Below are 25,768 nucleotides of genomic sequence, written 5' to 3'. Positions count from 1 at the left end.
CTAATATTTTTACAAATAACCTGAAACAAGTGCCTCCTTATGTTCCTCTACATGTGGTGGTACTTATTCTTTACCAAATGATATTAATCTTTACTGGATGAGCAATATTCAGTCTCGAAACAATGACAGACTGACTTGTATGGGATGAGCACTAGCATAACTCACTTGTGGCTTTGTGACGCGTAAGTAATGCAGTCATCCAAAACTCATGTTAATTAAACTTACGTCACACCATGCTTTTCCTCACACAGTAACTTTCATTCTAAAGACTAATTGCTCATAAACGACTATACAGCCCTATGGCATTATACATTTAAAGTCAAGCAAGACCATTTCTAAACGGCGATTAATTTAACTCAACGTAAAAAGGCAAGACATTCTGGGCTGGAATGCAACAGTTTTAGGTCAGGAATCAAAGAATACCGTACATAGCTAAAACTGAAAGGTGAATTTAGAGAGGAAAAAAATATGCTAGAATTTGGCCAGAACTAGAGTTTATTTCTCTACGCCTGCAAAAAAGATCTTTACTTGATATTTCAGTCAATATCTTAGAGGACATGTACAGCAGCAGCTGATGCAGAGGGAGGAGTGCCACCTACTCAACATCTATAGCACTTCCTGAAGAACCAGGCTCACCTAGGTGTGTGTGTGTGTGGGGAGGGGGAGGGGGGCACTTGCCCTGGGACCAGGGGGTCTCAGCTGCTGCCCTTTAAATTGCTGCTGCAGCAACGCTCCACATGGCTCTGAGGGTTGGGGGGGGGGGGTGTCCATGCCTTGGACTGGGTGGCACTGAGCACTGGCTACTCTAACCCTGCTCCTTCTGCCTGAAGCCCATTCCCTTCTGGGGGTGTAGTGCTGCCCCTTCACATCTTGCCTTGGGGCTTGTGGAAGCTGTAGCCCCTCCTCCATCCCAGCCACTATTCCGTTGCTTGCAAAATCTGAAAGGCGCTCAGAACAATATATTTCTTTTCTCTATAATTATTCTCTTACTCATTTGACACATTAATTTATTACAATGTAGGAATAGCTATTTTGGATCACACAAGAAGTCTAAATGTCATATTAGATCTCTCACATTGGCCACTACCAGACACTTAAGAAAAAGATGCAAGAACATGTTTAATGAGCAATTATGAAAAAAACCTACCCACAAGGGAAATTTCTTGCTAATTCTTGGCAGTTAGCTAGCAACTGGACAAGAATTTAAATCCCTTATTTCCCCTCCCCATTATTTTACATGTGTTACCTCAGTTTAAATTGATGCTCCCTGTTTTGTCCTAAATGAGTCAAAATTAAGAGTTTGTTTCTTCGGTTAATATAGTATCACTGGTGACAGAACAACTCCAGAACAGTGCTTGTTAGTTGGCAGCAAGGGTTAGGCAGTTCACATTTTGTTTTTGCAGACACTCATTATAAAACAAACAAAAACACAACCTGCACTAATTTGTGTAGGGGTGTCCATACCACTATAAAGTGAAAAATAGTGAGTCAATGGGACATTTCCTCCCAGGTGACATTTTTGAAATATAAGCAAATTTGGAACAAAACTATGAATGTCTTTAGGGTTATCTGATATAACCAATTTTACATCAAATTTTTTAAACGTTTGGAAGCTCTGGAAGATTTCATCTCATTTGCTTTTCATTACACAAATTAGGTGTTACCCTCAATATTTTGTCTTCAGATATAGCATTTCAGTCCATTTTTACTCACTGCCTTATGATTGGAGGTCATGGTTCTAGCTATTACGTAAGCAAGAATCCTTGATTAGAGGAAGAATTTAAGAGGGGTGGCCCACAGAAGCAATAGCGAGGTATCCCACTCACTATGTAGAAAACTAAAATGAAACGTCTCCCTCATGGCTACAGATCACAAGGTTCAGAGGCACTAAGATATATAACATGCAAACAGATATGGCTCAGATGGTCAGGTAGGCGTGTTTGTTATCAGCCTACAAGACCTCTCACACATTCAGCATTTTGTCTGAAAACATGGATCACCTTTCACATAAGGTCACGAAGCAGGCATGACTCCTTTCAGATAAAAACAGAGGAAACTGACTGAGTTCAATGCCTTGCCTCCAAAGGCACAGAGAACAGTAAGTAGGATTAGCTTCTTCAGGAGCCCAGCCAAGGAATCCCTGCAGAAAGTCTAGGCTGACAAGAATAGCATGTGAAAACCAAATAAGGCGGATATACTGCCAGTGGCACACTATTTTAGGCTCCAATTTTGAGGATTTCTTCTCTGTTGCTAAAGCAGTACAAAGCTCTCTCCTACAACTAGGATACAGAATTTGTAATAGGATGCTTGGAAGGACCACTGTTTCCTTCTCTAGGAAAGTTTCTAATTTTCCTAGTTCCATACTCACTGGTAGCTATACAGGCAGTCCCCGGGTTACGTACAAGATAGGGACTGTAGGTTTGTTCTTAAGTTGAATTTGTATGTAAGTCGGAACTGGTACATATTGTAGGGGAAACTCTAGCCAAACATTTCTCCAGAGCTCAATTTTATTCTTCCACACCTCACTTCCCTCAGTCCTTTATTCTCAAGCTGAGGTGTCTGCTGAGAAAAGCCGCTCCACCTCTCCCTGATCTCCTGGGGGGAAGCAGCTAGTGCGGGGTTGCCTCACCCCATTTGTAAGTAGGGATCCGATGTAAGTCGGATCCATGTAACCAGGGGACTGCCTGTACTAGGTTATAGTTCCAGACCTAATGACGGCACTCAAAATAATACAATGGACGACACAAGAATAGGGAGCAATCAAAAGACAAGCAAGCCAATTAAATAGATAAACCAGGGGTAACCAAGGTCTCTCATATAGGTCAAAAGTGGATATGGAGTTAGACAAGGCCTGGGCTCAAATTCCCCTTGATTAGAGTTACATAGCCCAGTGATGCTGATACTAAGGCTGCCAGCACACATTGCATCATCTCAATCCAATTGCTCAAAGCACCACAAGCTGATTGGATACAATGTTACTGTAAAGCATTGCATGGTAGGCCCTTAAGACTCTACATGCCATGCTCTGAGATAAAAGGTATGGTTAGCTTAATGGTTACCAGGGTCCTGGCAAGTTGCTAATGAGGAGACACTTGGTTCCTAATGTAAAGGAGAAGCAGATATCCCTATTCTAATTGTACTCTAGACAATCCATATCTGCTTTGGACAATCCTGAGGTGGCTCCAATCTTTTCTAGCATTTTCGTTACTCTGAACAGCATTGTCTCATCTAGTCTAAAAGACTCAAACTCAGAGATGAGTTGGTCCCCAAGAGACTATAGCAATTTGGAACTGACCCATAACTACTTTGTTAAATCTCCCTGAAGAACCTTGCTGCATGACGCAGGCTACTACATGAGAGGACATTTAAATGTGGTGTGTACACAGGAAACACTGAAGTTGCTTTTATTTTAGAAAAAACACAACCCCCAACCCAGTTACAGGGAATTATTGTAAAGAATCTTAGACATCCCTGCTCTGGCACCCTCGGGACCTGATCAGTCTCGGACAAGGGAATTTGCTGGGGCAAAAAGAAGGAGGGTGGGGGGTGGGGGAGGAGAAGCATCAGCCTCCCTGCTGGGCTTCTTTTACCAACCGCTGGGCTCCAGTGGCCCTGCCAGCTTTGCTGCCCTGCAAACCCCAGGGCTCCAACAGCCCTGCAGGCTCCACCAGCTTTCCTGCCCTGCTAGTCCCATGGACTGCAAGTGGTCCCACAGGCTCCAGCAGCCCCACCGGCCCCATGGGCTCTGGCATCACCATGGGTTTTGCTGCCACACCGAGCTCCAGTAGCTCCACAGGCTTCGCTGCCCCTGTGGGCTCTGGCATCCCCGCCAGCTGCCATGGGCTCTGCTACCCCACTGGCTGCAGGCTCAGCTATGCTGCCAGAAACCGGTCAGCTCTGCTGCTGCGGTGCTCTGATTCAGAACTCCAGACCATGGATGTTGCTGTACCAGAGAGTCCCAGACCAGAGAGGTTCAATCTAAATCACTTTTCAAGAGAATAGGTTGGTTTGGAAACTACGACACATTGACTTACATCTGTTGATCTGTTGCACAAAAGAACCACAAGAAAAAGTAAGAAAATTTTCACAGAAGGACTTCATTTAAGCAACCAACACTAGCACAAATTTGTCCTGAGAGTACCAGAAAGTCCACATTAAGGTAACAAAGACAGGAATCTTGTTTGCTAGAGTAATTGTTTGACAAAAATTGTCTCCTAGTCATAGGTAGTGAAGACACATTCCATAGATTAGCTACAGTTAGACATGCCTCGTCTAGCACCATCAGGACTTGACAAGTCCCAAATGAGGGAATTTGCCAGACCAGAGGAGGTCAATGCTGGCCCCGATGAGGTTGATTTCCATGCTCTCGCAGAGGAGCCATCCTCCTGGCCACTGGCCCATAATTCCTCTCCTGGCCACCAACCCCAATGTCTGCCCCAGCCACTAGGGTCTGGCCCCTCTGCTGCTGGACAGCCAACCATCTCCTGCTCCCAGCCATCAGAGCTCTCTGGTCAAGCAACATACTTGGGTTTGCTGGACCAGAGAGGTTCACCTATAGTAAGGCCAGATCCACAGTACAGCCGAAGGTCAGTTTAAGGTACACAATTCCAGCTACGTAAAAACTGTAGCTGGAGTCAAAATATCTTAAGCTGAGCTTCAGCGCCATCAGCACAGAGGGAGGTTGACAGAAGAAATGTTCCCATCGACTTGTGGGTGCCCTCAGCATTCAATTTAGCAGATCTTTATTAGACCCACTAAATCAAACTATGGAAGATTGACCATTGCAGTGATGATCCTCTGAGAAGTGAAGACTCGGGCTTGGAATGTGGTACTAAACTAAAGCAGATTGAATGATTATCCACAGAAGCTGCAATGGAGGAGGGAATTGCTGCCTCCATCCTTGTGAATGGGAAGACAGTAGCTTCGAACAGAAGGTTCAAAGTGAGACCATAAGACTGTATTTCCAATTAAAAGACTTCCATAGGACCTATCAGAATGAGTTTCCTTGGATTTGCAAAACTTTAGATATCTATCACTGCTGGGTCTAACTCTAAAGAGCAAACAACTGAAATAAATGCCACTTACTCAACAAGATCTGCTCCCTGTGTGGAATCAGGCACTCTACTGATTAGAATAAGTTTGAACCACTGTTTATTCTTGTTAACATTGCAGAGCCAATGCATCTTACAGAAGGTGACCTGATTCTATCTGCAAAGCAACAGATCTGTTAACTGAAATGCAACTGCAAGATTCCTGTTGCTGATGATACTTAGGGCAGAAAAGAATCCAGCTTGACTTTCAGATCCCTGAGTTAGTGCAAATCCACATAATTTCAGTGCAAATCCACACAGAGACACTATTATACCAGAACAAAAAAGTGTATTAAATGAAAAGGAGCAAGGCACTCTTTTTCTGGAACAAGAATATCAATACATGGATTTGACAAGAAACAGCTACTGTGCTTTATATTCACACTAGCTTTCAAGGGCAGACAAACCCTGATTGATGTTAAACCTAAAAGGACAGTAGGGGGCAAGAAATGAATGTAATAGGCTAACTCACTCCCTCTAATGCATGCAAAATTTAAGGGGCATGCTAACAATGACCTCTAAATAATGAAAACTCAGGAGAGATCAAGCATCCTCCATTCAGCGGATAAGGGAGTCATTAAGAAATGAGATCGACTTTATTTCAATTAAAATACTGACAGATAGATTTTCAAGTGAGTGTGTATTTCACTTGTAGGTTTAAGCTAGTGTAAATGGTGGATTCTCTGTAACTTGAAGTCTTTAAATCAGTGGTCACCAACCAGTAGATTGAGATGTACCGGTAAATCTTGGAGCCTCTGATAGGAGATCCTGACTGGTTTGGCCAGGAAGATTTCAAGCACTGGCACGTAAGTTGCCTCTCCACCCACTATCATGCTGCTCCTGCTCTTTGCCTTGGAACTTCCTCCCTGGGTGCCTCCTGCTTGCTGTGCAGGGTGTGGGAAGCAGAAGAGGAGCGGTGCTGATGTCAGGGTATCCCTCCTCTCCCCACTCGCGTACCCTATCTCCACACAGAGGAAATGGGATGGAGGGAGCTTGGCAATGCAAATATCTGTCACTCGCACACAGTTTGTGTGTCTGTCTGTCATTCTCACAAACACACACTGCCCTTCACTCATCTCCTGACCCATCACACATGTGGGTGGTTGTTACTTCTTTCACTCCTTGCAAAGTGGGTTATTTTTGGGTTTTGACTGGTCTGTGTATTTCAATTTTCATTTCTCTCTTACACTTAAATTTAATTCTTTGAGTAGTGAGTTCTCAAATGTCATGGCTGGAGTAATTATCCCCATGGTAATTGCTGCTCCTGGAAGTGACTGGCACGTCCCTGAAACCCTTGAGAAAGGCAGAACAGGGGGTCTCCACATGTTGTCCTTGCCTGCAGGTGCCGCTCCTGCAGCTCCCATTGATCAGTAGGGGGAACTGTGGCCAGCAGAAGCTGTGGTCTCAGTGCCTGTAGATGAGAGACAGGACATAGCACCATGGAGCCATTGATGTACATGCCAGCTGCTTTCAGGAGGGGAGCAGGGCCAGGACAAGAGTAAGCCTGTCTTAACTCCACTGCTCCATCACCTGGAAGCCATCTCAGCTAAGTGGTGCCCAGCCAGAGCCTGCTTCCTGAACCTCTGTCCCAGTCCTGAACCACCTCCTGCATGCAACCTCCTACCCTACTTAAGAGTTCCTCTGCACCCTCATTCCTTCTTAGAGCTTGCACCCTGAACCCCCTCCTGGACCCCAATCCCCTGCCCTGGACTAAACCCAGAGTCTCACCCACACTGAACCCTTTGGCCCAAGACCAGAGACTGCACCTCAACCTTCTACCCCAGCCTGGTGAAAGTGAATGAGGTACAGGGAAGAAGAGGGGTGGAGTGAGGCCTTAGAAGAGGTGGACCAGCGGTGGAGGGGTGGGAAGGAAGAGGGGCAAGGGTATTTGGGTTTGAGGTACATCTTACATTGCACTTAAATTGAAAAAGTGAGCTTGTGGTTAAAAAGGCTGGAGACCGCTGCTTTAAATCATGATCTGAGGACTTTAAATAACTAAATCAGAGGTTATAAGTCTACGGGAGTGTGTGGGTGAGGTTTTGTGGTCTGCACTGTGCTGGAGATCAGGTTAAATGATCATGATGGACCCTTCTGGCCTTAAATTTTGAGAGTTTCTGTTTGGAGCAAAATAACTTTACAGACTGAATAAGGGAAACCTCAATTGATGCCAATACAATATGCATGAATGTCTACAGACTATATCCAGGATAAACTGGTGGAAAGAATACATTTAGCAGCTTTCCGTTTGGAACTGCAAGCCTAATCAAGCGCTACAGATAATTCCAGGTAAGTAAATAAGAGAGGTGCTTGCAAATGTTTATGAAGTCAGTCACATGATTTATGGTTTTAAGCACTCCAAAAGTATAAACTCTGAAAGGCAAAGAAAGAACAAAAGAGAATGCACTTTTTTATAAGAGGGAACAGATGATTTCCCCATGCTTTATTTTAAAAAAAAGGTGGATTAAGGAACCTAAACTTTTCATCTTCTATGGTGTATTCAGACCACAAGAGGGCACTAAAACCAAAGCATCCTTTTAAAAATAAAGCATACAACTGCAGTTAATCTGTGTTGCAGAATACATACAGAACAAACAAAATGTAATGAAATGCATATTACATAGGAAAATATGCACCCATATGCAAAAAGCTATAATATTTAATAACAGAACACCAACCAGGTGTGTGAGTCAGACAATGTGAGGCTGAAAAGACCCTGGAATCAAATTATGATTTCAGAATGGAACAACTCAGCCTGTATACTACTAGGGGTTTGTTTCAATCTTCCTTTTAAAAAGGTCTGAATTAAAATGATAAAACCCAAGAGATCGTACAAATGGAAACAGTAAGATGGGTGCAATTATCCATACAGGCAAAGTAATATTTTTGAAAAAAAAAAAATGGTTTTTTGACCGCTTATAGTTGAGCATTATATGCAAGAAAGCAGCCTGGTAAGCACTGAGCACAGGATGTTCCCATACTATAGCAGCTACCTCTTTTTAGTAGTCACCTGAGAAACAGTCTAACTTTAATCTCCAATGTAGTTCAAAGTAACTCTATGCCAGTGGTCTCAAACCTTTTTTTGCGCAAGATCACTTTTTGCATTTAAATGCAATCCAAGATCTACCTCAAATCCCCTTGCCCCACCTCTTTCATGCCCCTTCTCCAAGGCCCCACCCCGCTCACTCCATCCTCACCCTCCCTCACTTTCACCAGGCAGGGGCAGCATGTTGGGGTGCAGGCTCTGATCTTGGATTAAGGGATTTAGAGTGGGAGAGGGACTCTGAGCTGAGCTTGGGGCAGGCAGTTGGGGTTTTGGAGGGGGTTCTAGGTTCAGGAACTGAGAGGGCATTTGGATGCAGGGCTGTTCAGGGCTAGAGGTGCAGGAGGGGGTTCATGACTGGGGTGGGCACCAGCTGGGCACTGCTTACCTCAAGTGACTCCTGAGTGCAGTGGAGCTAAGGCAGGCTCACCCCCTGTCCTGTCCCTGCACCATTTCCAAAAGCAGCCAGCAAACCCCATTTCAAGTCCTGGAGATAGAATTCAGGGTGGGAGAGGGGGAACCTCTCCTCCCCCACCTGCCCTGCACAGAAAGTAGGAGGCTCCTGATGGGACAATTCCAAGGCAAAGGGCAGGAGATGAGCAGCAGTGGGGGGAGCGGCAGCTGAAGTGCCAGCACTTGATAGCCTCTTGGCCAACCAGTCAGGATCCCCTGTCAAAGGCTCCAAGATCTACCAGTAGATCCTGAGCTACTGGTTGGTGACCACTGCTCTATGGGTACATCTAGACTACCGGGTTTTGTTGACAGAAGTTTTGTCGACAGTATCTGTCGACAAAACTTCTGTTGACAAAGAGCGTCCAGACACATTGAATTCTGTCGACAAAGCAAGCTGCTTTGTCGACAGACCCCTGTAGTCTAGACGCAACCCTACAGGCAATAACACCTTCTGTCGACAGAACTCTGTCGACAGAAGGTGTTATGCCTCGTAAAATGAGGTATACCAGCGTCAACAAAACTGCTGAGTTCTGTCGACGTTAAGTCGACAGAACTCAGCGGTAGTGTAGACACTGGTATAGTTTTGTTGACAAAAGTGGACTTTTGTCGACAAAACTCAGTAGTCTAGACACACCCTATGCGATGGAAAAAGTAGCTCTTCCCAGCATCTGAGTGTTCACAATATGGTGTTTTGCACTTTAAAAAATTTTCAAATAGGAAGCTTCTTATGTTAAACCATGTTCAGGGAATAAAAATGTGTAATAACATCCATGGCAGAGTTCCTTTCATTATAAAAAAGGAACATCGGTGGCTTGCTGAACTGGCAATACCAACAGAATACAGTTGACAACTGCGACTAACTCCTGAGAAAAGTCTCAGGGGGTAAGCTGTGTTAGTCTGGAACTTTAAAAAGAACTAGTAGTCCTGTGGCATCTAAGAGATTAACAAAAATATATAGTATCATGAGCTTCCGTGGGTAAAACCCTTTTCATCAGATGATCTCATCTGATGAAGAGGGTTTTACTCACAAAAGCTCATGATACTATATATTTTTGTTAGTTTCTTAAACACATGAAAGATGCTTTTGGGAAGCCATGAAGTTGACCAATGTTTTTGGTTTGAATTCTAACTCCTTTGTCTCTTGGATCATGTTACTTACACACCCCTTAAGACTATTTCAAACAGCTGTTGTGCAGCTTGTCCATCCCATTATGTTCATTACACTATATGAAATACTTGACTTTTCAGTATTCTAGTAATTGAGCACCTGGTAATTAAATATCTTTTGAGTCCTCACATCACCTCCCATTAAGGGCCAGCATGGGCAGGACCCTTGGCAGTTATTCTCTTGGTTAGTATTCCCCCAATCCAAGGAAACTGGAGAAGTGTCTAAATTCAAGTGGTCTCAGATGCTACAATGACAGTGCCTAAGGACTTTAGTCATCAACAAGAATCCATATTTTTCACCTGTTGACAAATGCATTTCCTAATGTGACACTGGCTGTCTAGAAACCTAAAGCAGCTAAATATCACACTGTGCGTATTTATAGAGACACGGGATGTTAGGTTTTTAATCAACCATTTTTGACAGAAAGAATGACAACTTTTTTGTGGATTTAACCACCCCCCTGTGGTGCTCAAAACTCAACCTCAACAGTGGTGTGTTAGTGCCCTAGATCTTGAAGGTAAAAACTGAATATGAAAATTAGATGGAAAGTGATTGGTCAGACTAACCTGCTACAGACACTACATGCCTTGATTCCATTAGATCAAATCAGCTCCTTCAAAATAAATGTGACAGGAAAATAAACTTGCTAATTGTTTGTAGGTGGGATGGGTAGGCAAGCAGTAAGAAGCATCCAATAAAAATTTAGCACTGCAATAGTATTCATTTGAAAGTTCTGTACCAAGAATAATCCAGTGTCATAACACTTCTTAGAGGAAGGGAATGGTTACCTTCCTTTTTACAAAACAAAACCAAAATAGAAGATAGATACATGGACATGATGTGCCAGACCAATGGTCCATCTAGCCCAGTATTCTGTCTGCCAATAGTGGCCAATACCAGATGCCCCTGAGGGAGGGAACAACAGGTAATTCTCATGTGATCCCTTTCCTGTTACCTATTTCCAGACAAACAGAAGCTAGGGACACCATTCCTACCCATCCTGGCTAGTAGCCATTGATAGACTTAACTCCATGAATCTAACTCTTCTTTGAGCCCTGTTTCGTGGGTTTTGCCCACAAAAGCTCATGGTACCATTCACATGTTGTGTTAGTCTTTAAGGTGCTACTAAACTACTTGGGTTTTTTTTAAGTTTTTCCTAGTTCTTATATTATGGGAATAAGTAAATTACTTTTCCTTATTCACTTTTTCCACACCAGCCATGAATTTACAGACCTCTATCATATCCCCCCTTAGTCTCCTCTTTTCTACGCTGAAAAGGCCAATTCTTTTAAAGCTCTCTTCATACGGGACCCGTTTCAAACCTCTAATCCTTTTGTTGCCCTTTTCTTTATGTAGAACCCTTTGGTGAGGAACCTTGTCAAAGGCTTTCTGGAAACCTAAATATACTATATCCACTGGATCCCCCTTGTCCACATGTTTGTTGACCCCCTCAAAGAACTGTAGTAGATTAATAAGGCATGATTTCCCTTTACAGAAACCATGTTAACTTTTCCCCCAACAAATTATGTTCATCTACATGTCTGACAATTTTATTCTTTACTATAGTTTCAACTAATTTGCCTAGTACTGATGTTAGACTTACTGTAATTTCTGTAATTACCAGGATCACCCCGAGAGTCCTTTTTAAATATTGGTGTCACGTTAGCTATCTTTCAGTCATTAGGTACGGAAGCTGATTTAAAGTGTACGTTATAAATCACAGTTTATAGTTCCGCAATTTCACATTTGAGTTCTTTGAGAATTCTTGAGTGAATGCCACCTAGTCTTGGTGACTTGTTACTATTAAGTTTACCTTTTTGTTCCAATACCTCCTCTAATGACACCTCAATCTGAGACAATTCCTCAGATTTGTCACGTAAAGAGAATGGTTTAGGTTTGGGAATCTCCCCAATATTCTCAGCCATGGAGACTGACACAAAGAATTAATTTAACTTCTCCAGAATGACTTTATCATTCACATACCCACAGCCTATGCAAAGTCGTGACTACAGTTCAGCAGTGCATACTTCCTAATTCCATGTTCACACCACTAGAGCATGCTGCTTCACAAAGTCCTCCCTGAGCCCAAGATGTGGAGAAATTGAAGAGGGTCCAGAGAAGAGAACCGAAAATGATTAAAGGTCTAGAGAACATGACCTATGAGGGAAGGCTGAAGGAATTAGGTTTGTTTAGTTTAGAAAAGAGAAGATTGAGGGGGGACAGGAGAGCAGTGTTCAGATATCTAAAAGGGTGTCACATAAGGAGGAGGGAGAAAACTTGTTCATCTTGGCCTCTGAGGATAGAACAAGAAGCAATGGGCTTAAACTGCAGCAAGGGAGGTTTAGGTTGGACATTAGGAAAAAGTTTCTAACTATCAGGGTAGTCAAACACTGGAAAAAATTGCCCAGGGAGGATGTGGAATCTCCATTTGTGGAGATATTTAAGAGTAGGTTAGATAAATGTCTCTCAGGGATGGTCTAGACAGTATTTGGTCCTGCCATGAGGGCAGGAGACTGGACTCGATGACCTCTCTAGGTCCCTTCCAGTCTTAATATTCTATGATTTGCTCCTTTCTTGTAAGCAGAAACAGTATCAAAGCAAGTAAGAATTCAATACCTCTTGTCTTGTTACCTACCCCAATTCACAAAGCACATGGATAATACAACATAAACTGAAGCACAGGCAACTATACTAGTGTTGTTTTAAAGAATGCCAGACAAATACTTATCAAAGGTCAGGGGTTAAACAAAAGTTTAATTCACAGGTTCTGAGTTTTAAGCATTGCACATGTTTAAAAAATGCTCTTATATCTGGTAACATATGTGAAAAGCTTCAAACTTCAGGAGGGAAGGGGTGAAAAGAACTATGCTTGACCCATTGGGTTATATATAGAAGCAATGGAACAAAGCTGAAAGAGGAAAAAAAGTCATCATGAGAATTAGACTATTTTTAGAAATAATTCATGTAGGCTATTGAAGAACACCTCAATGTAACAGAATCCCCATTGCTAAAATTATTCAAATGTATACTTGACAACATGCTATGCTGGTAGTGAAAGGACTGATCTTTTTCCATTTCTAAAATGCATGTATGACTCAGTAAGCACCATTTGGGTACACAGTATGTATCTTATCACCAACTGGTGTTTCAATTTACTATGAAGCCAGGAGTAGCAGTAGCAAGTACATCTTACAGTAAATTACTCATGTACTTCTCAGTAAGTTATGTACTTATCATGTTTTTACCTTAAAATGAAACATTTTTAGACCACTTGAGTTGTTCTGCATATTTGCATTTCAATTCCATGTTCATCATTTTGGATGCACTGTTTATGGTTCACTATATTTCACAGGATGGCATAATACTAAACTGCAATTGTATCATGGAATATATATGCCTGTCTCACACTAATGTTCTGAAATAAACCTCACAGTAAACCTGTCTCACTGAAAAGCTAGAATTGAAATTAAAATCCTACAATTAAAATCACTAAAAATGAAAATGTAACGGTGATTTTTCGAAGTTGTCCATGCACTTGTGTGCAGATCTGAGATAGGCAGGGAAAACCGCAAATACATGTGCACACATGTACACATTTGTGTGCAATTTGTCTGTGCAGTGCACTCTCAGTTTGTGTGCTCAGTTTGTGGTCTCAGACCTTTCTGAAGCATTGGCCATCACTTCGCCATGAATATTTTCCTTTTCTGACCATCTGACGCTACAATTACACCAGGATATAGAAATAAAATTTCCAGCTTGCATACACATACTTGTGAAGCTCAACGAGAGCAAGCAGGAGTTATAAACACCACAGCCATGGTAGCATCAGCAGCAGCACATCTTAGATGTGTACATACTAGATCTGGAGGCCATCTGCACTTGTATGGCTACTCTACTATTAATAATCATGCCAGCTCTCATCAAGCTAGCTTGAATATGTGTACATGAGCTGGGAATCACACTCCTACCTTGTAATAAAAAAATATGCAATTAATAAAAAATCCCAAACCATTCTCAGCATCTTGGAATTGTCTTCTCCCTCATTAAAATACAGACAAACAAGTCTGCTTCTCCATTTTTTACATTAAGATGTTAGCTTAAATCCAAGTTTTAAACCAGAAAACTCACCAATATCAAAGTTGAATACACTGGTAAGTTTATTTTAAACATTTTAATAAAACAAAGACATTTATACCACATGTCAATTTCATACTTCTAATAGTCCTGCATTGGCCAATAATGCATAAGATAACCTATATGGTCTTTCCTGTCTTCAGTACAAAGAAGCAGTATAACATGAATAGGCACAAAAAAGGGGAACAGTACAAATACATGGCAATACACCTAGAGACTTGATTTCTGGCATTAATGCAGTGAATATATCTGTTAAATGTTTAGCCTCCCTTTTGATTATAGGCCTGATAGGTTCTATAAAGGATCTCACCAGTTAAACAGTCTTGCTCTGTTAACACATGCCCATGTAAGAAAAGCTTGCATAGTTTTCACAAGCAGTTGGGACAGAGGTTGTCCCTTGGTGATGGCTTCAGAAGAAAGGTATTCATAAATTGTCTTTAGGATAGCTTGGGAGCAGAACATGAACCATTAACAAGTATAGAAAAGACGTCTAAAATATTCAATTAGAAGTTCAGTGAAAAGGAGTGAATATTCTACATAGGGTTGTTCTTTAGATCTTAAGAGTAGCCATTAATGGCAACAAAGCATCACAACATTCCAGACATATCTTTAAAAGGTATCTTCTTTTAAGCACCATCTCACTGTGGAATTTGAAAAACTAACATACCCTCCCCAGAAATCCAGGAACACTTACTATAGGTCCTACATGAACTAAGAAATGATCATGTGGGATAGTGAGAATGCATTATGGAGCACTTCTAAAAAGTAAACGCCATTTAAAAACTATTATTCAAGCATGGAAGTACAGGCAGTCCCCGACTTCCGCGGATCCGACTTATGTCAGATCCGCAGTTACGAACACGGACTGCGGGACCGCGCAGTCCCGCCGCCCGTGTACTCCCGGGCAAGAAAAGCTGCTCCGCGTCTCCCTGGTCTGCAGACCAGGAAGACGCGGAGCAAAGGGGCGCGCCTGGGCTGTCCCCCTGCTGGCTTCCCCCGCGGCTTCCTCCGCTGCGCGAGCCCCTCCGCGGCTTTCCAAAGCCGCGGGGGAAGCCGGCAGGGGAGCAGCCCAGGCGCGCCCCTTTGCTCCGTGTCTTCCTGGTCTGCTGGGGGGGCATGCGCAGCTAGTACACCTCCCCCCCCCCAGCAGACTAGGCTTTTCTCCGTCGCCTGTGGCAGAGCAGCTGGGGCGCTGCCGGTTGCTCCCGCAGCGCCGCTCTGGGCGCTACTGGTCCAACCCAGCAGCATCCCAGCTGCTCTGCCCCAGGCATCCTGATTCAGCCGCTGCTGGTCAGTTTCAGCAGCGGCTGAATCAGGACGCCTGGGGCAGAGCAGCTGGGGTGCTGCTGGGTTGGTCCAGTAGCGCCAGATCGGCACTACTGGAGCAACCCAGCAGCACCCCAGGTGCTCTGCCCCAGCCGTCCCCAAGTCAGCCGCTGCTGAAACTGACCAGCGGCTGACTACAGGAAGCCCGAGGCAGAGTTGCTCTGCCCTGGGCTTCCTGGAATCAGCCGCTGATCAGTTTCAGCAGCAGCTGACTTGGGGACGCCTGGGGTTCTTAAGTTGATTCTGTATGTAAGTCAGAACTGGCGGTCAGTTTCAGCAGTGGCTGAATCTGGACGCCAGTTCCGACTTACGTACAGATTCAACTTAAGAACAAACCTACAGTCCTTATCTTGTACGTAACCCGGGGACTGCCTGTACTGGCTTAAAAATAAACTATAATAGACTATATTCCCTGCCAGAATCTATAGCTTTAAAACAATGGTCTCCAACCTTTTTACACCCAAGATCACTTTTTAAATGTCAGAACAAGCCAAGATCTACCGCCCCATCCTTCCCCCAAGATCCCACCCCTTCCCTTATACACTCTACACTGCTGCTCCCCCCCCCCACGATTCTTCTGTAGGAAGAGGACAAAATGTCAGAAAAAACCCACTTCTTTTGGAAACCCCCTTATTCCTCATGGAACGAGGAATACAGGGGTTACAAAAGAGCATGTTTGCTCTTCCACTAAAGAAAAAGCAGAAGAACAAACGCATCCTTGGATGTGGAAGAGTTTTTCCGGGATATCTCTGGAATCCTGGAAAAACTCCTGCAGTCTAGCTGTAACCTCACTGGGGAGACAGGATGTGTGGGCTTTGGTGTGGGAATGAGGGATTTGGGTATGGGAAGGGGTGAGAGGTGCAAGCTCTGGGAGGAAATTTGGATGCAGGAAGAGGTGGAGAAGGGGACGTGGGCTTGGGGAGGGGGCTCGAGGATGGGGAGTGCTGGGGTCGGATGGAGGGTTGGGGTACTAAGCAAGCCACAGGCTTGTGGATATGCGGGTGCAGGAATTTGGGTTGAGGTATGTGAAGGGATCTGGGCGGGGGGAGGGGGTCTAGTGTAGGATAAGCTCAAATCTAGGGCCTGCAGGAAGTGGGTGTGCAGGAGTGTTATAATGCTGCAGCCAGATAGGGGCTTGGCCCCAATTGGGGGTTTGTTGGCCAGGCTTCATTTTTAAATAAAATACTATGTCAAACACAAAAAGTTTCTGCTGTCTTTATTTATGAGAAGGGCGGGGAACCTGTTCTGAGTAGGGGTCACTGACCCACAAAAAATCAGTTGAGGGCCAAACAAGTGAGATGCAAACAAATAACTCCCCCAAGCCTCACTAATGTGGCCCCAACTGTGCTGGTGGGAGCAGGGGACATGGTATTGGGGAAGGGTGCTAGTGGGTGCTGGGGTAGGGTGCCAGTGGGGGCAGAGTGCCAGTGGGGGACAGGGCTCTGCAGCAGGGGACAGGTTGCCAGTGGGGACAGGGCGCAGGGTGTTGCTGGGGCAGGTGTCAGACAGTCCCCCACACCAACCTCCTCCTGGGACTCCTTTCCTCATATCCACCCCCTGCCGAAGAGGGATGATTCCCCCCTCCCACAGAGCAGGGAATCTCTGGCATGCTCCTCCTTCGGGGCTGACTCCCCGTTCCCGCAGAGGAGGGAAGCCCTGGAGCACGCCTCCTCTGGGGACTCCCCCCACCCCCCTCAAGTTCCCAGTACGCCACAGACCCGGGGGAGGGGAGCAGACAGCACACTTCCATCCACCCCGCAGAAAGCCTGTACTACCTCCATTGTCGCTGGAGGTAGGCACTGGGACTTCTTGGGGGTGCGGGGAGGATCCGTCTTAAACCAACAACAGAACACCACTTGTCATCACCTATAGCCCCCAACTTAAACCTGTCCAACACATTATCAATAAACTACAGCCTATTCTGGAACAGGATACTACACTCCGAGAGGCTCTGGGAGACAGACCCATAGTCTCCTACAGAGAACCACCTAACCTCAGGATGATTCTTACCAACAACCACAGGACATACCACACTAATACCAATCCTGGAACTTTCCCTTGCAACAAACCCTGTTGCCAGCTTTGTCCACATATTTACTCTGCTGACACCATCACTGGACCTAACCAATTCAGTTATAAGATCAAGAACATATATTTCTGCCATCATGTGCCGACACTGTCCGTCTGCTATGTACATTGGACAAACATCTCAGACACTTTGCCAAAGAATCAATGCACACAACACAGATATCAGACAGTGGCACAAAAAACAGGTTCTTGCCATTTCAACCAGAAAGGGCATTGTCTCAAAGACTTGACTACCTGCATCCTGCTTCAAAGACATTTTAACACAAGACTTCAAAGAGAAACCTCTGAACTATCATTCATGCTTAAATTTGACACTTTACGACTGGGCCTCATCTTACCCATTACAAAGATAGCTTCCCCAATTATCACCTCTAATATCACCAGCTCACAGACAATAACCTCCCCCGCTCATACCTCCTCTGTTCTGAAATTTGATTTGTCATTTTTATGTGTGTTCACTTTTTTTTATTGTAACCCTTTGGTATATATGGTTATGCCAATTTTCTTCCACAATTTGATCTGAGGAAATGGGTCTGGCCCACGAAAGCTCATGACTTAATAAACCATCTCGTTAGTCTTTCAAGTGCTGCATATCCCTGTCTTTTGTTTCAGCTAGACCAGACTAACACGGCTACATCTCTATTACTATTCTACCAGTCATCGCTGTGCAATAACAGGGAGAGACCTGGCTTCAACTCTCCTTACCTAGAAACTGAGTTATTAGGCTGCTATGAAGACAGCATGTGCTTTGAACTCAATGGCAGCCCCTCTACTAACATAAGGGGTATCCCAAAATTAGTTCCTAATGGAGTACTATCCTTTCTATCACAAGAGATGTGCCTCAATGTTGGTCCTTGCTGGCAGAGAGGAGTGTAAAGAGAGAGAAATGGAATGATTCTTGGGAAAGAATACAGTGGTCTGGAACGCCAGCAGATAGAGTGCACTCTGTCTGTAAAGCTATGTCACTTTTTTCCATTTTTCAGCAACTGCTTACCACTGCATACAGAAGAGGTGATGTTGTACACAAAAGGACAAAACTGCAGACAGCGGATCAACTTCAGGCTGCTCTCACACTCCTGACACTTCGTAGTTAAATCCAGCGCGTCCCTGAAAGCTTGCAAGGCTCTGCTGATATTCTTCAAAGCCAGATAGGCATTTCCTAGGCTCAGGAAAGTCAGGGGCTATGAAGAGAAAAAACAATCTTGTATCAGTACAATAAATATATTCCAAATTCAAAACTGAAGGTAAGCTATTGCAAAGAACTGAAACGGAAACCTTCCACCCTCCCAAATCAGCTAGATGCACCTTAGGGATAAAGATTTCTGTAAAAGGGATTGTTTATTCCTAGAATGCAGAATAACCAACCAAAAAATGAGGACTACAGGATCTTTCAAAACGGGGCATTTCTGTCGAAAATGCCCCGTCTAAACTGCCATTTTTTTCCGAAAAGCTCCGTTTTGAAAAAAGCGGCAGCTACCATCATGCACATAAAGCATGGGGTTTTTAAAATTCCTGCTTCATTTGCACTTTCGGTGTGTCTAATTTGCATCCCTCTGTGGACCAGGGGTGTAGTTTAGACACACCCTAAATGGTATTTGGTGTCATGAAACTTTTAAAACTATTTTCCTTGTACTACTAAAAACACATTTCAGAATCGTGTGTGTTTCAACAATCTGATGAAATTAAGTCACAAGATTTATGATATACACTTAATTCAAATTTGAATTCAATTTGATTCTCCAGTTAACCTTAGTCCACCAGTTTAATTGTTTGTTGTTCTTATGACTTTCCACCCTGTGTTTGATATCTTCATTTGGTGGTACTATTTCTTTGGTGCTTCTGCTAATTGATTGAACCTCATTCATTCATAATACGGATGTAATAGTGTAATTGATTAACCGATTGGCAAAAGCTTATCGGTTAATACTATAGACTAGACACATTCCCCACCTCACCAGTGAACTTTTTAGAAGTCTGGCCAGCTGCCCAGCTCAGTCCTGGCTCACGGACCTACCCTTGTGGCTACCTACGCCACAGTCTGGTTAGCGTTGTTAATATCAGGCTGTTAAGTTAACTGATACCGCTGTAGCACTGCATTTAAAGTGTATGAAGCCAGGAGGGCAGGCAGCCCAGCTCAGTTCCAGCTCACCCTGGATCTGGGAGCTCAGCCCCCCCCCCAGAACAGGGGCTGCTGCCACCCTGCGCTGCTGCCTTTGTATCAGAGGCAGCAGCACGGGGCAACAGGCAGCCTGTATGTAAGGGGAGCTTCCCGGCACCCCGCACTGCTTCCTCTGATATAGGGCAGTGGGCTTCTTGGGAGTGGGGCTGGAACACACTGGCTGCTGGCACCATCTCCAGGGAATATAGAATAGTCAAGTAACTGATAAGAATTCATGCCGTTAATCGACTATTCAATTAACCGATATTTAACATCCCTAGTTCATACAGGCCCCCAAACATTGGGTCCTCTTGATAACCAATCTTTCTTGTTCTGATTGTGTCTCTCTCTTACACATCAGAGAATCCTCTTTAACCGTTAACGCTAATCCAGCCAGAGTCTGGTTAGCGTTGTTAATATCAGGCTGTTAAGTTAATATCAGGCTGTGTAACACTGCACATGCAAGTTTGATTACAATACTCTCAGCCTTCTTCAGCTGTCGAGTTTTGCCAAAGTTATTGGAAGAAACTCCTGCCAATGCAACATTTCACTTCCTCCCCCAAATTTCCTAAATCAGTTATTTCATCATTCATCCTTTGCTTTCTTGTGATCCAGCTTTTTCATAAACTTACCTACAATTTTAACTTTTTAAACTGTTGTGAAATTGCTGATAGCTTTTGTATTAAAAATACTCTGGTGTTACACAGATTGTATTTTTTCCCTCCCCACTTACTTTAAAGTTAATTTAGTGCTCGAGGGGGCTGATAGTCCTAGAGACTCATGTTCTTTGTCCAAATAGGATGCACAGCATTAGCAGAAGCAACACAGGCTTCCCACACACACTATTGCCAAAGTGCCTCAAACTTATGCCCTGATATGATGGGGGGAAAAGGAGCTGTGATTTGGCCTCTTGTCTCCTGGAAACTGGAGTGAGACAAAATCATTTCACTAAGAGTTGTTTTTCCCTTTTGTTTAAGACGTACACAACTTTTTTTGGCCAAAGCTGTAAATTATAAGCTCTTATTACAAGCAGGAAAGTTGCCAACATGGTCTAATTATATTTAAAAGGAGTATGGAATGTCAATGTTTTCTCTGAGAGTTTTCTTCAAATCATTTGCAGACTACTTACTCAACAAAATTCAGAAATATGCCATAACTTTGTACTAGGCAAATCTATAGCTAATGAGAAGTAAATAAATCAAAACATTTGCAAAGATACAGCTTTTGCAGCACTTTATTTTTATAAGATGTTGCAAGTGGCACTAAAATGCAAAGAAAGATATGTAAAATGCAAGAGATTAACCAAGAAAACAAAAGAATCATCCAGGTAGCAGAGATGAAGATGCATTATGAAGAGATACCTAGATAGCCAAGAGACTATTATTGCACACTACTACTTTTGGAACAGCTTTTCATCAGCAGTGCTTTCTTTAACAAAGCAAGAGTCTTGTTCTGACCATTGGAATTAATTTTGAATTATTTTAACGAAGAGCTCATTGTTAAACTCGAAATACAGAGAAGACTTTTTTTGTCAAGTACTTACAGCACCCTATGAAAAAAGGTTATACAGTAGTGGCTAAAGTTTCAGGAATCCAGTTTTGCACAGTCTTCCCACATTTCTGAAAGGCATGTTACTTATCTTTTTATCTACCTATCTATTATTAGGGAGGCACCAGATTCAATTTAACTCTCCTGCACAGCTGAGTGATGACTAATTTTGGGGGAACAGCTACACAAACACTATACTGCAAGCTGGGGTACAGTGCTGTGCACTATCAACATGAACCCCGCTACTGACTAAAAGCTTTCTAGTGTGCATTGATGTATGGCTGTTTGATTGCGCAGTAGGGAGCTTCTGGTGCACAGAATCTTGGTCCATGTACCCGTATATTCCGGCGTACAAGACGACCTCTGAAGTTAAAAAACATCCCCCAAAAATCGGGGGTCGTCTTGTACGCCGGATGCCCCGCCGCCGGAGCCCCTCCGCGGCTTTGAAAGCCTCGGGGGAAGCCGGCGGGGGGGCCTCCCATGCGCGCCTGGGAGGCTCCCCCGCCGGCTTCCCCCGAGGCTTTGAAAGCCGCGGAGGGGCTCCGGCGGGCGGGCAGCCCATGCGCGCCTGGGAGGCCCCCCCGCCGGCTTCCCCCGAGGCTTTCAAAGCCGCGGAGGGGCTCTGGCGGGGGGGAGCCCATGCGTGCCTGGGATGCCCCCCGCCGGCTTCCCCCGAGGCTTTCAAAGCCGCGGAGGGGCTCCGGCGGGGGGGGGGGGGGAGCCCAGGCGCTCCTGGCGGCTTTGCTCCCAGTGCCTCTGGTCTGCTGGGGACCATCTCCAGCAGACCAGGGACACCGGGAGCAAAGGAGGCGGAAGGGCGCTGGGGTATAAGATGAAACCCTATCTTTTAATTAAAAAGATAGGGGGTCGTCTTATACGCCCAGTCGCCCTATACGCCGGAAAATACGGTAGTTAATGCAAGATTCTCGCCCCACTTAGCAGCTCTCTCAAACAGGCTGTTCCTGTTGTTTACTTAATGGCTCCGCAGCAGTTAATGTATAGCGTGTTGGAATGCTGTAGATTTACATCTCAGCTTGCTGTGCAGTGTTTATGTACATGCAGATTTCCAAATCTAATTGAGCAACCACTAATTTCTAAAAGGAGAAGATACAGTAATGTGCTTTTCATTTCTCATCCATCAGAAAACTTCAAAGCACTTACAAACATGAATACATTAAGCCTCACAACTGTACTATGGAACAGGGAAGACAACTTAGCCCCATTTTTATAGACAGGGAAAGAGAGTCACTTAAGATACATTACTTTCATAAGATTGCATGAGAAATCAGTGGCAGAGCTAGGACAGTACATTGATATCCTGACTGCCAGTCCTGTGCTTTCGTCTCAAAACCACAATTCTCACATACAACGAATCTTAGCAAAACTGCTGTGTAAAAGCAACTTCTCAGGGGCTGCCTACCGCCTATCAAACATGATTTTATGTAGTGGTTTCTGTTTCCTCTAACATACAAGGATTAAATGTTCACAGAGCATCAAAAATCTCCATTTTAGACTCGAGATGTAAAAGTGTAGTCGATTAACCAATAAGCAAAAGCTTATAGGTTAATGCTATAGACTACACGCTCCCCACCCCCAACTTGCCAGTACATTTTTTAGCAGGCTGGCCAACAGCCCAGCTCTATTCCGGCCTGCGCTGGATCCGAGAGCTCAGGCCCTGCTAGACAGGGGCTGCTGCCACCCTGCGTGACTGCCTCTTTATCAGAGGCAGCAGCACTGGGTGACAGCACAGGTCCACAAGAGGAGCTGGGTTTTAAACTGGCTCTCCTCACAGACCAGCTCCCACCTGGCACCTCGTGCTGCTGTTTCTGATACAGAGGCAGCAGTCTTCTTGGGAGTGAGGCTGGAGCACACTGGCTGCTGGCCCACCCCCTGGGGACTATAGATAGAATAGTCGACTAACTGTTAAGAATTCACAAGGTTACTCGACTATTCAATTAACCAATATTTAACATCCCTATTTTAGACACTGATCAGCGATGCCAGGATTTGAACCTAACAAGAACCAACTGGTTGGAATTCTGGTGTCCAGAAGCAAACCTATTTAGTCATCCATATGTAAAACCAGTTATTCTTTCAGACATTTACACTTTAAGCATCCAGTGTCATCTAGCACTTAAGATCAGGAAATTAATCAAACATGCAAGAGCAATTTAAATTAACATGATTCAAATGAGATGCTGAAAGAATTACCTATATGAGGAGAAAAAAACCTGGGTTTGGGAATTAAGCAAACATCCAGGAAAAGAGTTCTGTTGTCACTAAAATAATAGAAAAGCAAATCTTACCTCAGAATTATTGATGGCCACAGCTTTTAGCAGGAGCCTGCTGGCATCCAGATGAAGACCATAATGAATCAAAAGGTTAGCTAGATTGACTAGAGGGATATCCTGATACTCATGTGGGGCTAAGTTCAATGCTTTTTGCAAGCATGTGACAGCAAAGGTGCTATTTCCAACTGCACGCCAATAGAGTCCAGCCTCATTAAGTATAAGCCATAAAGGATCCCTAGGCTGAAAAAAGTAACAACATTTCAGGAAAATACAATTGCTTACCATGATCTCTAACAGAAGCAACTCAATGTATCACTTTATTAATTGACCCACAATGTGCTAGGCAACTGTCTAAACATACAACAAGATAGTCAACTAACCCAAAATGCTCACAACTTAAAACAGTAAACACGGAAGGAAGAGGGGAATAAAATGTAAAACCAGAGTTCTAAAATAATTATTCCTAGCTGACTCTTGGTCTATAATTACAGGAAACAGACTAACTCATTCCTTTAGAGAAGGAATAATTAAACTAACTATATGGAGTTGTGTCATATGCACAACAAAGTATGTAAAAACAGTACAGGTGACGCCCGACTTAAGACCGCCTGACATACAACCCCCCGCATTTACGATCGCCTTGCTCCGGCCACCGCCTCCACCTGGAATAGCCCTCAGCCAGCTCTGGGAGCAGCTCATGCCAAGCCACCTTCCCCCAGCACAGCCCCCAGCAGCTTGTGCCACAGTCTACAACTGGAGGCAAAGCGGGTCAGGAATGGAACCTCCATTTTTATCATTGCGCCTATAGGAAAAAAGGACTCGACTTATGACAGTTCTTCAGGAATCAATTAGGTCATAAGTGCAGGGGTTGCCTGTATTTTCTTTCAGTTTTAACAATTTTGTGTGTTTCTTATAACCATAGAGGGTAAAAGTATTCAGACAGAAGTAAATTTTGTAGATAATGGTATTTCTTCATTATTTTTGAATCAATAGTCTTTTTCTAAAAGGTTTTATTTGAAGGATATAATGGATATTTTAATACCCTATCAAACCACTTTTCCAATATTTCTTGGGTAACTTAGAAGAAATTAAATGCTTCAGTCCTACAACAATTTATACATTTAATGTTACTTGTATGCATAAGTCTTATTGATAAGACCATTCATTGCCGCTCTGAAGTACCCCCTCTTCCATCCCCTTTTGCTGCCTCTATTTGATAGAGATGGCAAGGAGGACGGGAGGTGAGGTGGGGCGGGAAATCGACTAGTCCTTAACATCCTTAGATCTAACATGATTTTTGCCAAAAGTTTTCCCCCCATCCTGATATTTACTGTTATTAGCTTTATTGTGGTAGCAACCAAAAGCTTACATATGATTGGAGTCCCATTGTGGTAAGTGCTATGCAAAGACTTAAGACTGTGTCTGTCTCAAAGAGCTACCAGTCAAAACAGAAAAGTAAGATAAAGGGTGGGAAAAATGAACATAACATAAGCAAAGCAATGCCTATTAGTTGGCAAACATCAGATTAGTTCCAGGAGTATTTGTGTCTGATTCAGGAAATGGCACTGTACTTCCTCCCACAATATCCCGCAAATTTTGACATGAATGGAATTTGCTCTCTCACCCACAGTGCTCTTATGTAGGAAGGAAGCTAAAAATAAGGCCCATTGAGTAAACAATGAAAGGGATGCTTCTCTGAATATTTGTGATTCTTTGTGGAACCTATATCAAAAGACGTTATAAATTTCAGCACTGCTAGTTACCAGACAAGACAATTTGTAACTTATATGCCACTGCACAATATGAATCCAGTCATGACACTCAAAGAAAGCAAGAATTTTCAAACTTACTTCAAACTACAATTCTTGACTCACCTTCTTGATAGCATGATAGATGAATGCTCCTATTTGCTCCTCTGTAATAGTTTGATTGTTGATACGAGAATGCAAGATCTGAACAATATGAAAAAGCATTTAAGAAAAAATAGGATGGAAGATATTAAAGTGATCCTTCAGACACTATTTTTACAGAATATAGTCATCTGGGATGCTCAACTCTCCTTTCCTTACAAATTCCTAATCCCCTTCCTTTGTACTGAAGCTGAAGAGAAACTCATACTGACTCACTGTTGGTGTTCTGGGAAAAGAAAGAGTCTAAAGATGCATTAAAACAACCAAGGGACAGTGAACTATAAGGAGAGGAAGACAAAAGTTACTGGATCTGATAGCAGCTGATATCTTCCCTGTTCCAACAAAGAGATGATAAAGCCAATGAACAGTTGTCATATGGTCTTCAGAGGTTTTAGAAGAAAAAAAAAAAAAACACTTTCTAAATTAACTATCATTTTTTGTTTCACAAACTTTTGATAGGGGTTTAAACAAGCCATGTCACAGGACGTTATTTTGCAAGGTATTAAGAAATTTCACTTCGTAGCAAGGGGAAGCCAATGGAAGTTCTAAGCATCATGAAAGA

The 25,768-nt window shown here is 43.6% G+C and overlaps 1 protein-coding gene across 2 annotated transcripts in view; it reads right to left on the bottom strand.

The window, feature by feature from the left end:
- TTC17 (tetratricopeptide repeat domain 17) overlaps positions 1 to 25,768 on the bottom strand; it is a 79,815-nt gene that overhangs the window by 32,621 nt on the left and 21,426 nt on the right. For both annotated transcript variants that reach the window (XM_025185316.3, XM_089778548.1), the window contains exons 14-16: positions 25,171 to 25,248; positions 23,312 to 23,536; positions 18,294 to 18,480 (exon numbers count right to left, since the gene is read on the bottom strand). In XM_025185316.3, the coding sequence (XP_025041101.3) occupies positions 18,294 to 18,480; positions 23,312 to 23,536; positions 25,171 to 25,248 (490 nt within the window). The remainder of the gene's footprint in view (positions 1 to 18,293; positions 18,481 to 23,311; positions 23,537 to 25,170; positions 25,249 to 25,768) is intronic.

This window comes from Pelodiscus sinensis, chromosome 5 (assembly GCF_052426305.1).
Source record: "Pelodiscus sinensis isolate ZL-2025 chromosome 5, ASM5242630v1, whole genome shotgun sequence".
Classification (NCBI taxonomy): domain Eukaryota; kingdom Metazoa; phylum Chordata; order Testudines; family Trionychidae; genus Pelodiscus; species Pelodiscus sinensis.
This window is presented reverse-complemented; position numbering and strand designations above follow the sequence as displayed.